The sequence below is a fragment of the Atta cephalotes genome (assembly GCF_000143395.1).
Source record: "Atta cephalotes unplaced genomic scaffold scaffold00005, whole genome shotgun sequence".
NCBI classification, from domain to species: Eukaryota; Metazoa; Arthropoda; class Insecta; order Hymenoptera; family Formicidae; genus Atta; species Atta cephalotes.
The window spans coordinates 6657112-6669642 of record NW_012130069.1 but is presented as its reverse complement, the minus strand read 5'-3'; the positions used below and the strand labels follow the sequence as shown (position 1 = coordinate 6669642).

Genomic DNA, 12531 nt, shown 5'->3' with positions numbered 1-12531 from the left:
GTAATACTACTTACTTACTTAACTTAACTTAACTTAGTACCGTCTACCTACTTATTAGTACTACTAACTAATAATAACTACTACTACTTACTTACTATAATTAATTAATAAGTAAGTAAGTTAGTACGTATATATATATATATATATATATATATATATATATATATATATATATATATATATATGTGTGCATGTAATATGTAAATATGCGTATCCATTTCCTATAAATCAAGGTAAAACTCACGGCTATTGCACGAGTATAAAGCACCGATCTTGCTAAGACCTATATCTCGCAATAAAATGTAATGAGACATATACATTGGAAAGAGATCTTGGAGTCTATGAAGCAAGAGACATTCTACCGCGTGGACAGATTTATATCAAACGTAATAGGGAAGAGAAGATCCACTGGTTATGGGTATGTATCGTACTTTGCAGATGAAATTCAATCGGAAGATAAGTGACTTCCTAACCGATTGCGATGATTTTAAGCAGAACACTGTCTGTATAACTGCGACTTTTTCTCGATCTCCGCCATGTTTCTTTCCATTTCCATCATCAGCATGTCTACATCGCCCATTAATTCCTTCAACAGTCGTTCATTTTCCTTATAAACACTCTCCATGCCGTCCAGATCTTTGGACTTAGTCGATGTATCTGCTGTTAGCTCGGAAGCACGCGTTAAGAGTCTCTTCGCCCGCTGAATATCGCCTTTGGTCTTGTTGACTCGCTGATTCAGTGATTCATCCGCCCTCTTGTATTCCTCCGACAGTTTTTTCGTCTTGCCGTCGATTGCTTGTGCCTCATCGGCGACTTTCTTTGCTTCTGTGCCGATCTCCGTTAGGACGAAACTGTTCTTTGCAGATTGCGTCTGAAGTTGCTTTAAACGGGCATCTAATGCTTCTACCGTTTGTGTGGTGCTGTTAGCTTGGATCTGAGCAGCCTTTGTTACATCGGCAATGTCCGCGAGATCTTTCTGCGATTTGGACACGTCAGCTTCCGCCTTATCGATCGCGTCCTGCGCCAGATGTTGCGCCTTTTGTGCGTCGTTCAATAGCAAAATCATTTTGTTCGCCAAGACTTGTTTCTCGATGGCTGTTGATTTAATTTGATTAGCACGTTCCTCGAGGTCATGTGCCAACCGTAGATCATCTTTGGTATCGGCGAGAATCTTCTCAGAATCAGTGAGAGAACCTACCATATCCTCGATGCGATCGGCCAACTGTGCGATTTGATCCGGCTCCAGCTGGATATTCCTCGCGAGTATTGCGTACGCAAGAGCTCTTACCATAGCTGGTGTAGGTTGATCCTCATCCTGAGTACTCAACATTTGTTTGATCATATTTGCCATATTCTTAGCAAGCTTCTCAAAGAAGCTTTGTGCCTCCCATGCAATATTGAAAGCATCTTGAGCGTTTGATCTTGCCGCTGTTGCATCTTGCTTGATTTGGCTCATCTGAGGATTAATTGAAAAAATTACAAATTGTTATAGAGACAATGAATAAAATAAAACAAAGAAGCTATTTATAAAATTCTATAAGCATTTATAATAATATAATTTGTTTAATATACATAATAAATAATGCATTTAAAAAAATTTTTTTTAAATATTTTAAGAATTAGTGATAATTACATTACGTAATAATTGTTCGGCATCATCCTTATGACTCTTGATCTTGGCAGCTTGCTGTTTGGCAACGTCTAAAGCTTGATTAGCCTTGCTAACCGCACCTACGTCACAAGATAATCCTCCACAAGTGCCACAACCCGCACCGCCGCAGACGCTACTGCATTCCGTTACATTGTCACCACACATGCGTAGATTTAGCTCAGGTACCGCCATACGGAACGTCTTCAATTTCTCATTCAACTTCGTCAATGACTCCTTGTTTCTTTCTTGAGCCTCGTCCACGGATGCCCGATTTTTCGCCAGGAGGTTCTCAGTATGCTTACGGAATCGCTCTGCATCGCCCAGGACATTCGTAGAGTCGTTTGCCATTTTCTCGGCTTGTCTGGATTGCTCTGCCATCTGCTGAGTTACATTGAGAGCGCCTAAAACATTCTCTTCTTGTAATCTGGTGGCATTCTCCCGCAAATCAGCGGCGGCCTCATGCAAGCTGTTAGTCCTGTTCCTCAATTTCTTCAACGCAACGTCACCAAGATTAACTCGTTGACTGAGATTCTCCAAGTGATTATTCGCTTCGTCCAATTGTCTGGCCGATTCGGAGATATTCTTCGCCAATTCTTCAGCCAAGTTGTCCAACGCGTCTAAATCTTGACTCCGAATGGTAGTGTTGCTAATTAAGTCTTGTACTTCATTTAGGGATTCCTCCATGTCGTCGAATTCCTGACTGTAAACACCGGTCGTACCAACCTTCTGTATCCTTGAGGCCTCCTGAATGACCGCGTATGTCTTGTTCCTAAGACCATCCAATATCAGATCCCAATTGTCGAAGCATTCACCACAAGGGCTGCACTGCGGAGCTTCGCCGTGGTAGCCACGGTCGCATTGATCGCACTTCTCACCGCCGATACCCTTATGGCAAACGCATACTCCGGTCTCCCTATCACATTGCTGGCTGGCGGAACCGATCACGTCACATTCGCATGGATAACATTCCACGTTCGGATTTCCCCAGAAGTTTGTTTGACACTCATTGCACCGCCTGCCACCAAATCCTGGTTTGCACTCGCAAGTACCGTCGTAGGGATTGCATCTACACACAGAATTTATACTTATTAGTATAACAATATTTTAATTAGTTGTTTTATTTAATCCTTCCTTGAATTAATGGGCTCTCTGAATTGATCGACGTTTTTAAATAAATTAATCTTTAACTTGAGAAAAATTAAAAATTAAAAAATTACATTTTAATTAATTTTCTGCTGTGAAAAAAAATTAATCAGACTATTGATATTAAATTATTCATTTAAATATGCCAGTAAGATCTATCAATGATTTTATACATTCATAAAAAATATTTTTGTGATAAGAAATCGCAGTTTTTATTTTTACAAAAATCATAGACAAACCTGTCCGAAATACTTCCAACTACATCGCACTCGCAAGGATCGCAACCTTGTCCGCTGGCTATTCTCCAATGATTTTCCTCGCAGGAGTCGCAAAGCTGTCCTATGACGTGAGGCAGACACGGACATTGTCCGGTACGATGGTCGCACGATCCCGCGGTTTTATCGGTGCCTAGGACGTTACATCTACAGTCTTGACAATTCTGCCGTAGAGCGTCTCCGTAGAACCCTGCCTTGCACACCTCGCAAGTATAACCGTCAGTGTTGAAAAGACATTGGAGACAATGACCGGTGTGCGGATCGCAGTTGCCGACACGACGTAAATCTGTGTTATTGTTACAGTTACAGAGTTGACAGCTACCACCTGATATCTCCGGGTTGCCGAAATAATTCTCGGCACAATGCTCGCAGCGGGGCCCGGAGTATCCCTCGAAACATTCGCACACTACATCCTGCGTTATTGAGTCTAATGAACAGCTGTTGGCGTAGGAATGACCGGACTCACGTGTGCCTGTTAAAAGGAAATATAATGGTGACAATAAATAAATAACAAAAATTATATAGATTAACAAATATATATAGATTAACAAAAGAAACTTATTTCTTACTTCAATAACAAAAAACGCAAATAAATAACTAACTTTAATCAACTATAATAATCCACAATTTCCAATATATGTGTGTGTATATTACTAATATTTAAATTATTAAAAAACTGAATTTTATATTGTAAAAAAAAAGAATCTAATACAGATATGATTACAAACATGAGGAATATAATTTATTTTTGGTAGGATATAAATATTTCTCTGATAAAACTGATATTTTAATTTTAGATTTGTAAAAAAATGTAAAATCTCTTCTGAAATGTATACTCACCTGGACAAGGACACGCTCTGCAAGGTATATCTACACCAATCCGCGGATCGCCATAGAAATCGTCAACGCAACGATCGCAATTATGCCCGGTGGTGAAATCTCGACAATTGATGCAGGCTCCGGTCTTCGAGTCGCAACTGTCCGCATGTCCGTGACACTCACAACGTTGGCAATGAGGGAAGTTCCAGAAGCCAGGCTCACATTGACCGCAGGTTCTGCCGTAGGTGTTGGGACGACATTTGCAGCGTCCGGTTTCGACGTCGCAGAAATTGTCGAGTGCACCGACGCCGTCACAATCGCAGGGAATGCATCCCTCCGGACCGAATCCGTAGGTTCCCGGTGCGCAACGATCACAACGTCTACCAACTACATTTGGCTTGCACGGGCACATCCCGCCATAGTTCTTGCATAGAAGACTGCGAGAACCCGTTGGATTACATTCGCAAGCTAAAATTCAACATCGTGCTCTTATGAGTGTGTGATTAAATGAAAAAGATAAAACGACATAAAATTAAGGTATATCAACAAAGAATAAACAATATTAAATAGTTAAACTTACAATGAGCACCATCGAAGACATAATAACCAATGCTATTTTGATACTTCCTGCAGATATCGGGTACATTATTCCACACACTGTTGACATCGTTATATATTTCATTACAGTGGTAACGTTCGTATTCTTGGCGACGCAGTTCACCCAGACCCGGCGCCTTGAAGAAGGGTATCACGTCTATCCTTGGCTTCAAAACAATCTGCAGAGATCATACAAGCACACGAGTAAGTATAAAGTATCTATTACAATCAACTGAATATAATTTTCTGACAATTGACGACATAATCGAAATAAAATATATTACCGAATCAACCAGGATGGAGGCTAAAGGCGTGTCCACGTGGCTGTTAAATTTGCGGAATTGCAGCAAAAGATTGTAACGTTTTCCTGCCTCTAAACATACAGATGGTTGTGCCACGGCACTTCTCGAACGTAGAGGTAACTGAACCCATAGATGATCGTATTCAGGTTTCCAATCCGCACACGGTCCATTAGGATCAGGTAAACTATCTCTCTCAAGAATAACCTGCACGTCCTCCCAAACTCCTGGATGCACCGGTTCATATCGTACAATCACATCATACCACATTGATCTGCGAATATCGTCGATAGTGAAATTCAATACCGAGCCCTCGAGGGCCTTCATGAAACCTGTACCGGTCCACGTGCTGTTCCTACCATCGCGATAAGGCTCTCTGATCACCACTTGACAATTCTGAAAACGAATTTGCGATTCAATTCTAAAATAATAAAAATTCTGAAAAATCTGAGTAATATATAATTAATGCTTTGCAAAATTTTATATGTATATATACATATTAAAGAAAGAAATAACTCTTTCTTCTTGTTATGTCTTTCGTGTGATCGTATTTTATATTTTATCATGTTGCAGTATTGGAATAAAAATTAATACTTATAAATATATTTAATTTACATATTTTATTTAATTTGATAAACTTACATCAGTAGCCCTAGACAACTCTCCTTCGTAAATGAGAAAATCAAGCGAGCCGGTGTAGTAACTTTGCTCTGGTTGATTGCAAGTTCTCCCGCTGACGTGTGGTCTGCATCTGCACTGACCGGTGATGACGTCACAGGAATTTTCGTAGGATCCACCAGGATCGCAATCGCATGGTTTGCATCCATCGCGGTCCTCGGAGAGTCCCCAATACTCCGGTAAGCATTGATTGCAATCACGCGCTGTGACATACCGTTTGCACGTGCATTCACCGGTTACCACGTTGCAACCCTGATTATCGATGGTACCCAAGATATTACAAGTGCAGGCTGTAATTACAAAAGTAGTTTTTTATATGAGTTTTAAGAACGAACTATTATGAACAAACTTTTTTTACCGCGAAATAGAATCTATTAAAATTTCAAACTAACTCTCGTTATCATTGACATAACATTAATTAATATTTCCTGGAGGGAAAGATTATAAATTGAATTTGAAAAATAATCAATGCAGACTAATAAATAATATATAAGCTCTCTCTCTTTTTTCTTATTAAAAATATAATAAATATTTATTTATTTATTAAAATATTATGTAAAAGTATTGAAATGATTACGTCTTTTAATGGAATATGCAGAGTAATAACTTCTTTTGTTACCTTGACATCCCTCTGGACTGTCGGGATCGAAATTCCAGAAGCCGTTTTTACAGCGGTCACAACGACGCCCATCAACATTCGCTTTACAGTGACAGCGTCCAGACTCATCGCCACTTAGAGGATCAGTTCTTGAGTCGCATATGCCATCATCCAAGGATCCGCCTAGGTCACAGTCACAGGCTGCGAAGAAGAAAACCTATATATTTCACGATATTTCTCTCACATATGTACAAATTTATTCTATTATTAACTGCAATCTGCAATCTATATTTATATTTATCTTTTATTTATAAAACAAGCACAGATAATAATTTCATATTGAATCATATTAAATTATATATAAAAATTATACATAAAGAGACTGATACACAGATTGAAAACTTACGTTGACAAGCTTCTGGATCAGAGATATCCTTCGTCACGTCGTGATAATAGAATGGCTTGCACTGTTCGCAATTCTGCCCTCGCGTATTATGCTGGCAATCGTCGCAGACTCCGCCGGACACTCTGCCCGATCTCTCATAGACCATTTCGTCGAAGTGACAAGAATTGGTATGATTGTTGCAATTGCAAGGTCTACAAGCGTTCGTTTGTTTGCCGACAGCGGGCTTCCACGGCAGATCATTGTAGAAGTCTTCGCAACTCTCACAATTGAGACCTTTAGTATTGTGTGTACACTCACATCTGCCGTGGACCATGTTCTCTTCATCAGAGACTCCTGGTAACGGTAAACATCTAGAGGCGTGTCCATAACAAGAACACGAACCACGAATCACCATATCTTGGATGGCGTAATAATATTTCTCGCGAATCTCAGCCCGATCGTCGAGCAAATCATCGCCTAGAGTATGGAGTCTAGTCATGATGATTCTGAGATTGGTGATCTTCAATAGATTCTGGACTTCCTTCGAATAAGGATTATCTATTTCCAAATTTCGTGGTAACACCCTAAAATATATCAGTTATTTATAAATATAAATAACGTTTTCGAATAACGTGACTAATAATTATCAATTCATAATTAATAATTATAATAATTTGAATTGTATAACTAGTGCAGTTTCTTTACGTAAAAAAATTGAAATAAAAGCAAAACATTTGCACAATATAATAAAATTTAAAACAAAAATAAATAATATATTAAATGAGAAAGATGATTAATGATAAATAATACTAAAAAACAGGGCGAATGAGAGTCAGCGTGCAATAGTTAGCACACAATCTTAAATCTTTATTCCAGAAAATAGAATCTTTATTCCAAAAAATAATTTTTTGGAATTTGTTGAATTTGAGAGAATCTATAAGATTACATTATTACTATAAATAGTACTATTAAATTATGTACATTTCCTACCTGAAAATTACGTCACCGCCAGTGGACGGTGCAACAGCTGAATATCTCGTTTCGCAGATGACATCTGTTAATCTTTGAGGTTGATGAGTCGGGATATCGGGGAAGTAATGCTCGCAGTTATGAGCGAAATACCGATATACCTGCCAGGTTTTTCCAAAATCGTACGATCGTTCGATCAACATAGCAGCCGGTCGGAAAGTTTGGAAGCGAATAATGATATGCGTAAAGTGAAACTCTGCCTCAAGATCGAAGCGTATCGTGACGTTTTCCACTCCATTTTCGGCTTGCCACCACGACCTGAAATTTATAATTTTCAAATTATTTAGTGTACGTTAGATTGTTGTTATTTATTTTTAACACATATTTTTATTCATTATTATTTTAAATGCCATTGGATTTAATTAATAAATAAGATTTAAATAATATAACAAAAAGGAATAATATAAAGAATAAATCAAAATGAAAAAAAGATAAACCAAATGAGAATCAACACGGTGCTTAATGAACAACATATTTAACATAATCTATTTCTCACAGTAAATTATGTACATTGGATTTATTTCGCGATATAGAAGATTGCAGCAATAAAGTAAAATAATCTTACCCGCTCACAATGTTCTCAATATTATGCTGTTGTTTTGGTATCGATGCATCGCAGAAGAAGCATTTCTTTCTGTCTTTAAGATGAGAAACAATGCAGAATCTTTCAGGACCATGAAGACCGCATGTCGACGAAGCAGTCAGTTTGTCTTTACGACCGATTAGCAAGTTCCCGGTTGCGGGATAACACGAGCTCTGTTCGCAGGGATGCGGTCTTTTCGCGTGCGATCCTACATGAGACAAAATTTCTCGTTAATCTTTTATAACTCGAAATGCAGATTTTGTTAGCCGTGTGGTTATTCTCTTCTCCTGTAATTAGGATACCATTGCATTATATCATGCCGATTATACGAGTTAAATATATGTAGAGGAAGATACAGTTTCCCGATTACCAATTAGTTTTTGTGATCGATTAGCATTGTGTACCTTTATCACATTATGGGAGCCATGGAAGGAACCGAAATATACATCACATAAACATACATCTGCACTGAGAGAAAAATGTTTGATATTTGTGACTATAATTATATGATATGGAATTTTATTTTTATTGTTATTACTATTTTATTATATATATTTATAATTTTACTAAAAAAATATATATAATAGTTGGCACCAAAAGTGACTATACATAAATTTATAAATCATGCAACCATTTTTCTTCCAGTGTAATAAATATATTTAAACATGAACATCCAAACTGATAAAACAAAAATTAGCTACAACAAACACGAAATCTCTTTCTCTCGTTGTTAGCTAGTAATATATAAACTATTATCCAAGTTAGAATTTTCTCAAGTTAAATTTGTCAGGGGATCTTTTTATGACAAAATATATAGTTGCCTTCTTCCCGAAGTAACATATTTTGTCTACCTCTTGACGTGGGAATGATCGGCCCTAGCCGATTACGACGTTCTGTCACCACATCCATAGGTGACATATCTCCTCTTTGCACCGACCCTATAACACCCCCATTTTTGTCTTTGTATTTTGTGCATAAATATATAATGTCCTAGTTGTCGCGAAAGTTTTATCGCATTTTTCACCACTTGACATTCTCTGATAAGATCATTGATAATGCTACGTGTTACAACGATCGTTTTGTGATGATCGTTTTCTTTCATGAAGAAAAGGGCGAATAAAGAAATAAATTCTAAGAAGAGATTTTGAATCTTACCTCTGGATGGTACTTTGTCCCGTACATGTTGTGAACTCGCAGGTCCTACAAAAAAATTTAAACGTTTATATTTAATATTAAATGTATGTTTTTATTGTTCCTTTTCGAGGAACAATAAATGAACAATAAAAATACAAATAAATAAATAAATAAACGACATAAAACAATAATTTTTCATTAAGAAATGAATTACGTAAGATGCAACGATTGGCTCTGTTCATCGATTTTTTTTAAACGCGCGGTAATAATGGGTACGTCATTATTAACATCTATTAATATAAATATAGGACAATTTTATCCCAGAATTGTTTCAAATGTACGCTAGAATGTACCGGTTATCAAGAGATGTTCTACTACCGGTAGAGGCTATCGCAAGAGACAACCGGATGTTTATGAGTGAAGTCTCAACTCTGGAAAATATATTTAAGCTTCAATAAAATACGAAGTGTTTCAAATAGATCTTTCAATCAACTCGATTCAGCGAAAATTCAGATCACTTTTCGCTGTGAGATCTTTTAATTTCTTATATCAAATATCTTTGATCTAATTTCTCTTGATTACAAATCGATTTTTAAAAAAGTATTTGTAAATTAAAAAAAATAGTTTACTGAGACATATCTGCAATGTATCTTTACTACAATGATATTGTCACGTGCATACATTATAAACAATTATGTGCAACTTGATCTGTGCTATTCGTTGAATAATCTTGTTTGATAATTTCGTGCGAAGATGTCTTTGTAGGGTGACTGGATTTTAGAAATCAAAACGAGCTCTCCGATTTCAAAAGGAAGGCAGGTCGCGAGGTCATGTCGCTATCTAATCATAATGGATAAACAGTCTTTTCGTATATGAATGGGATGAACGATGTTTCCGAGAAAAAGAATTTTATAAATTTGATTCTTTTGCACGTAATATACGCAACGCAAAAATGGCGTTAAAATAAGCAGTGAAAATGCGAGCAGCGTTCAAACGATACCGAAAAACTTTAATCTATATAAGTATTGTTTAATTTAAAAGCATATTTAATTTATAAAGGAAAGAGTATTAATTCTGAGAACACTAATTTTTATGTTGGCTCTCTCAAGCATTTCCATTTTTAAAGTTTTTCTTTGTAAAAACTAGCTCTAATAGAAATTAATATATCGATTATTATATACCTGCTAAAGTAATAATTATAATAATTAAAGCTGCGGGAGCCACGTGTTCATAATGAAGCATTTTTTAAATTTTTTAAATTTAAAAGAGTATTTAATTTATAAAGGAAAGAGTATTAATTCTGAGAACACTAATTTTTATGTTGGATCTCTCAAGCATTTCCAATTTAAAGTTTAATTACTTTGTAAAAAACTAACTCTAATAGAAATTAATATATCGACTATTACATACCTGCTAAAGTAATAATTATAATAATTAAAGCTGCGAAAGCCACGTGCCCATAATGAAGCATTTTTCCGTTTCTTTTTTCTATCTTTGTGGATTTTTTGCAACAGTGCTAAGCCATCGACGATGATTCGAAAATTTCTACGACAAAATATTTCCAAAATATTACAAATCGTTGATATATCGCGAAAAATTTAGTTAACTACATAATTTATTTTATTCGAACAAGATGAAAAATGATTATGTTTATAATCAGTAAATTATTATATACATGACAAATATTATTAATAATATTAATATTATTTTTTTAATTAATTTTGCTTTATATGTATAAATTAATAAACACTATATTATTAATTTTTAAACCGCACTCAATAAAATAAATAATTAGAACAAGCATTTAACGATTTTTAATTTTAAAAATTATTTAACAATCTCTCTTGAAACAAAAATACATTATAAGACATTATAATATTAGTAAATTTTTTAAAAAATAATTCTTCATATCAAATCCTGAATCATAGACAAATTATTACATTTTGAGATAGCAAGATATATTTTGATTGACTCACAGAACGATGCGAAACACACTTTCGCGCACTGCGGAACGAAAAAGTGATTTCCGTTGCAATTAACGATGCCGTCCTCCGTCTAATAAAGTTCAGCTACGTTAGCGTACACGCTAAAATAGCGTTCCTGGTTTCCTAATGTGCACCGTTCGGATATTTCTTCTTTCCCTCGAGAGACAATAGCCGCCGCGTTCTCCTCCGAAGTCGGTACGAACGTCGCTGACCGAGATCGGAATTCCTTTCTGCCCGAATCCCCTCGGTTTCTTCTCGTGGCCACTAAGTTCCGTGTCTGTTATCCACGTGCGATAACACGGCGGAACCGTCTGACAGGTGCGGGAGCACCGTCGCAAAACGCGGCGGGCGATGGAAAATGAAAAACGCGGCCTCACGGACGCGCCTCGTGACGCCGTCTCTCACAAGTGAGTCCCTCGACTTGTCGAGTCGAGTCACGACTTCGTTCCGAACCTCCGAGTCTCGTGCCCGTCAGTGCCGTACATCACGGGTGGCACGGAACGGAGAGGGAAAATGACTTGGGCTTGTAAAGCGACGAGTGGGACCGAATGGTCAGCCGTAAAGGCCATAGACGAGACTCGAGAGAAGAAAGATTTTGCGAGAGGAATGCGATCCTCGTAGATGATGGGGAAAAGGTTCAAACGCAGGTCACTGAAATTCCAGAGTAAACATAGGTTTTTCCTATTTCTATGTTTGCGTGAAAATTGTCATTTTTTTTAAATTATTGACATTTTGATCTTCAAATCTTAGATATATCTGTCTAGATATGGCTTTATTTTTTGCACCGGGTATATAAAAAGTGACCAACGCGTGTTTTAGAAAAGTTTCAAATGATCATTAAATATCAATGTATCAAATATTACCTATTTATATTATGTCACAATCAAAGTGCTAACTCAGTAAAAGCATACACTTATTGTAGTCTGTGCTGTAATCAATGTATACATTTACTAAAGTTAACATTTTGATTATGACATATATAAATAAATATTATGAATAAATATATGAATATTATAAATAAATATTATGAAATATTATGAATATATATAAATAAATATTATGAAATATAAATGTTATGAATTCAAAGTTCAATTTATATATAATTACACTGAAAATACGATTATGGGGCATTAAACAAAATTAGATACAAAATATCTGAAAATAACTTTGTTGGATCATCAAAATAATTATGTATGTAGGACAAATTTATTACTAAAATGTCGATATTTTTTGCAACATTACTATCATGCTTAAAGAAATAGATATTTCTGCTATTCCAATATAAAATTGTTTTCAGATCTGTGTATCTAATTAAATTTTTAAATATTTGAGCAAAACCTTTCTCTCTCTCTCTC

At 36.1% G+C, this 12531-nt stretch overlaps 1 protein-coding gene across 1 annotated transcript; it reads right to left on the bottom strand.

The window, feature by feature from the left end:
- Nucleotides 1-487: 487 nt before the first annotated feature.
- On the bottom strand, nt 488-10662 carry LOC105626418 (laminin subunit beta-1). Its single transcript, XM_012207718.1, has 14 exons — nt 10602-10662; nt 9213-9257; nt 8909-8995; nt 8040-8265; nt 7436-7732; nt 6467-7029; nt 6082-6261; nt 5427-5752; nt 4770-5180; nt 4469-4664; nt 3910-4356; nt 3034-3541; nt 1634-2717; nt 488-1456 (listed from the first exon to the last, which is right to left on the bottom strand). Exons 1-14 carry the CDS (start codon nt 10660-10662, stop codon nt 488-490), a joined length of 5400 nt encoding a protein of 1799 aa, XP_012063108.1.
- Nucleotides 10663-12531: the final 1869 nt, after the last annotated feature.

Bases quoted from the DNA above. Each gene is read 5' to 3' on its own strand.
- LOC105626418 (XM_012207718.1), bottom strand. From the start codon at position 10,662: ATGCTTCATTATGGGCACGTGGCTTTCGCAGCTTTAATTATTATAATT. The intron at 8,996-9,212 runs GTAAGATTCAAA...GGGGTGTTATAG, and splicing joins GGACAAAGTACCATCCAGAG to GGTCGGTGCAAAGAGGAGAT. The intron at 6,262-6,466 runs GTAAGTTTTCAA...TCTTCTTCGCAG, and splicing joins TGATCCAGAAGCTTGTCAAC to CCTGTGACTGTGACCTAGGC.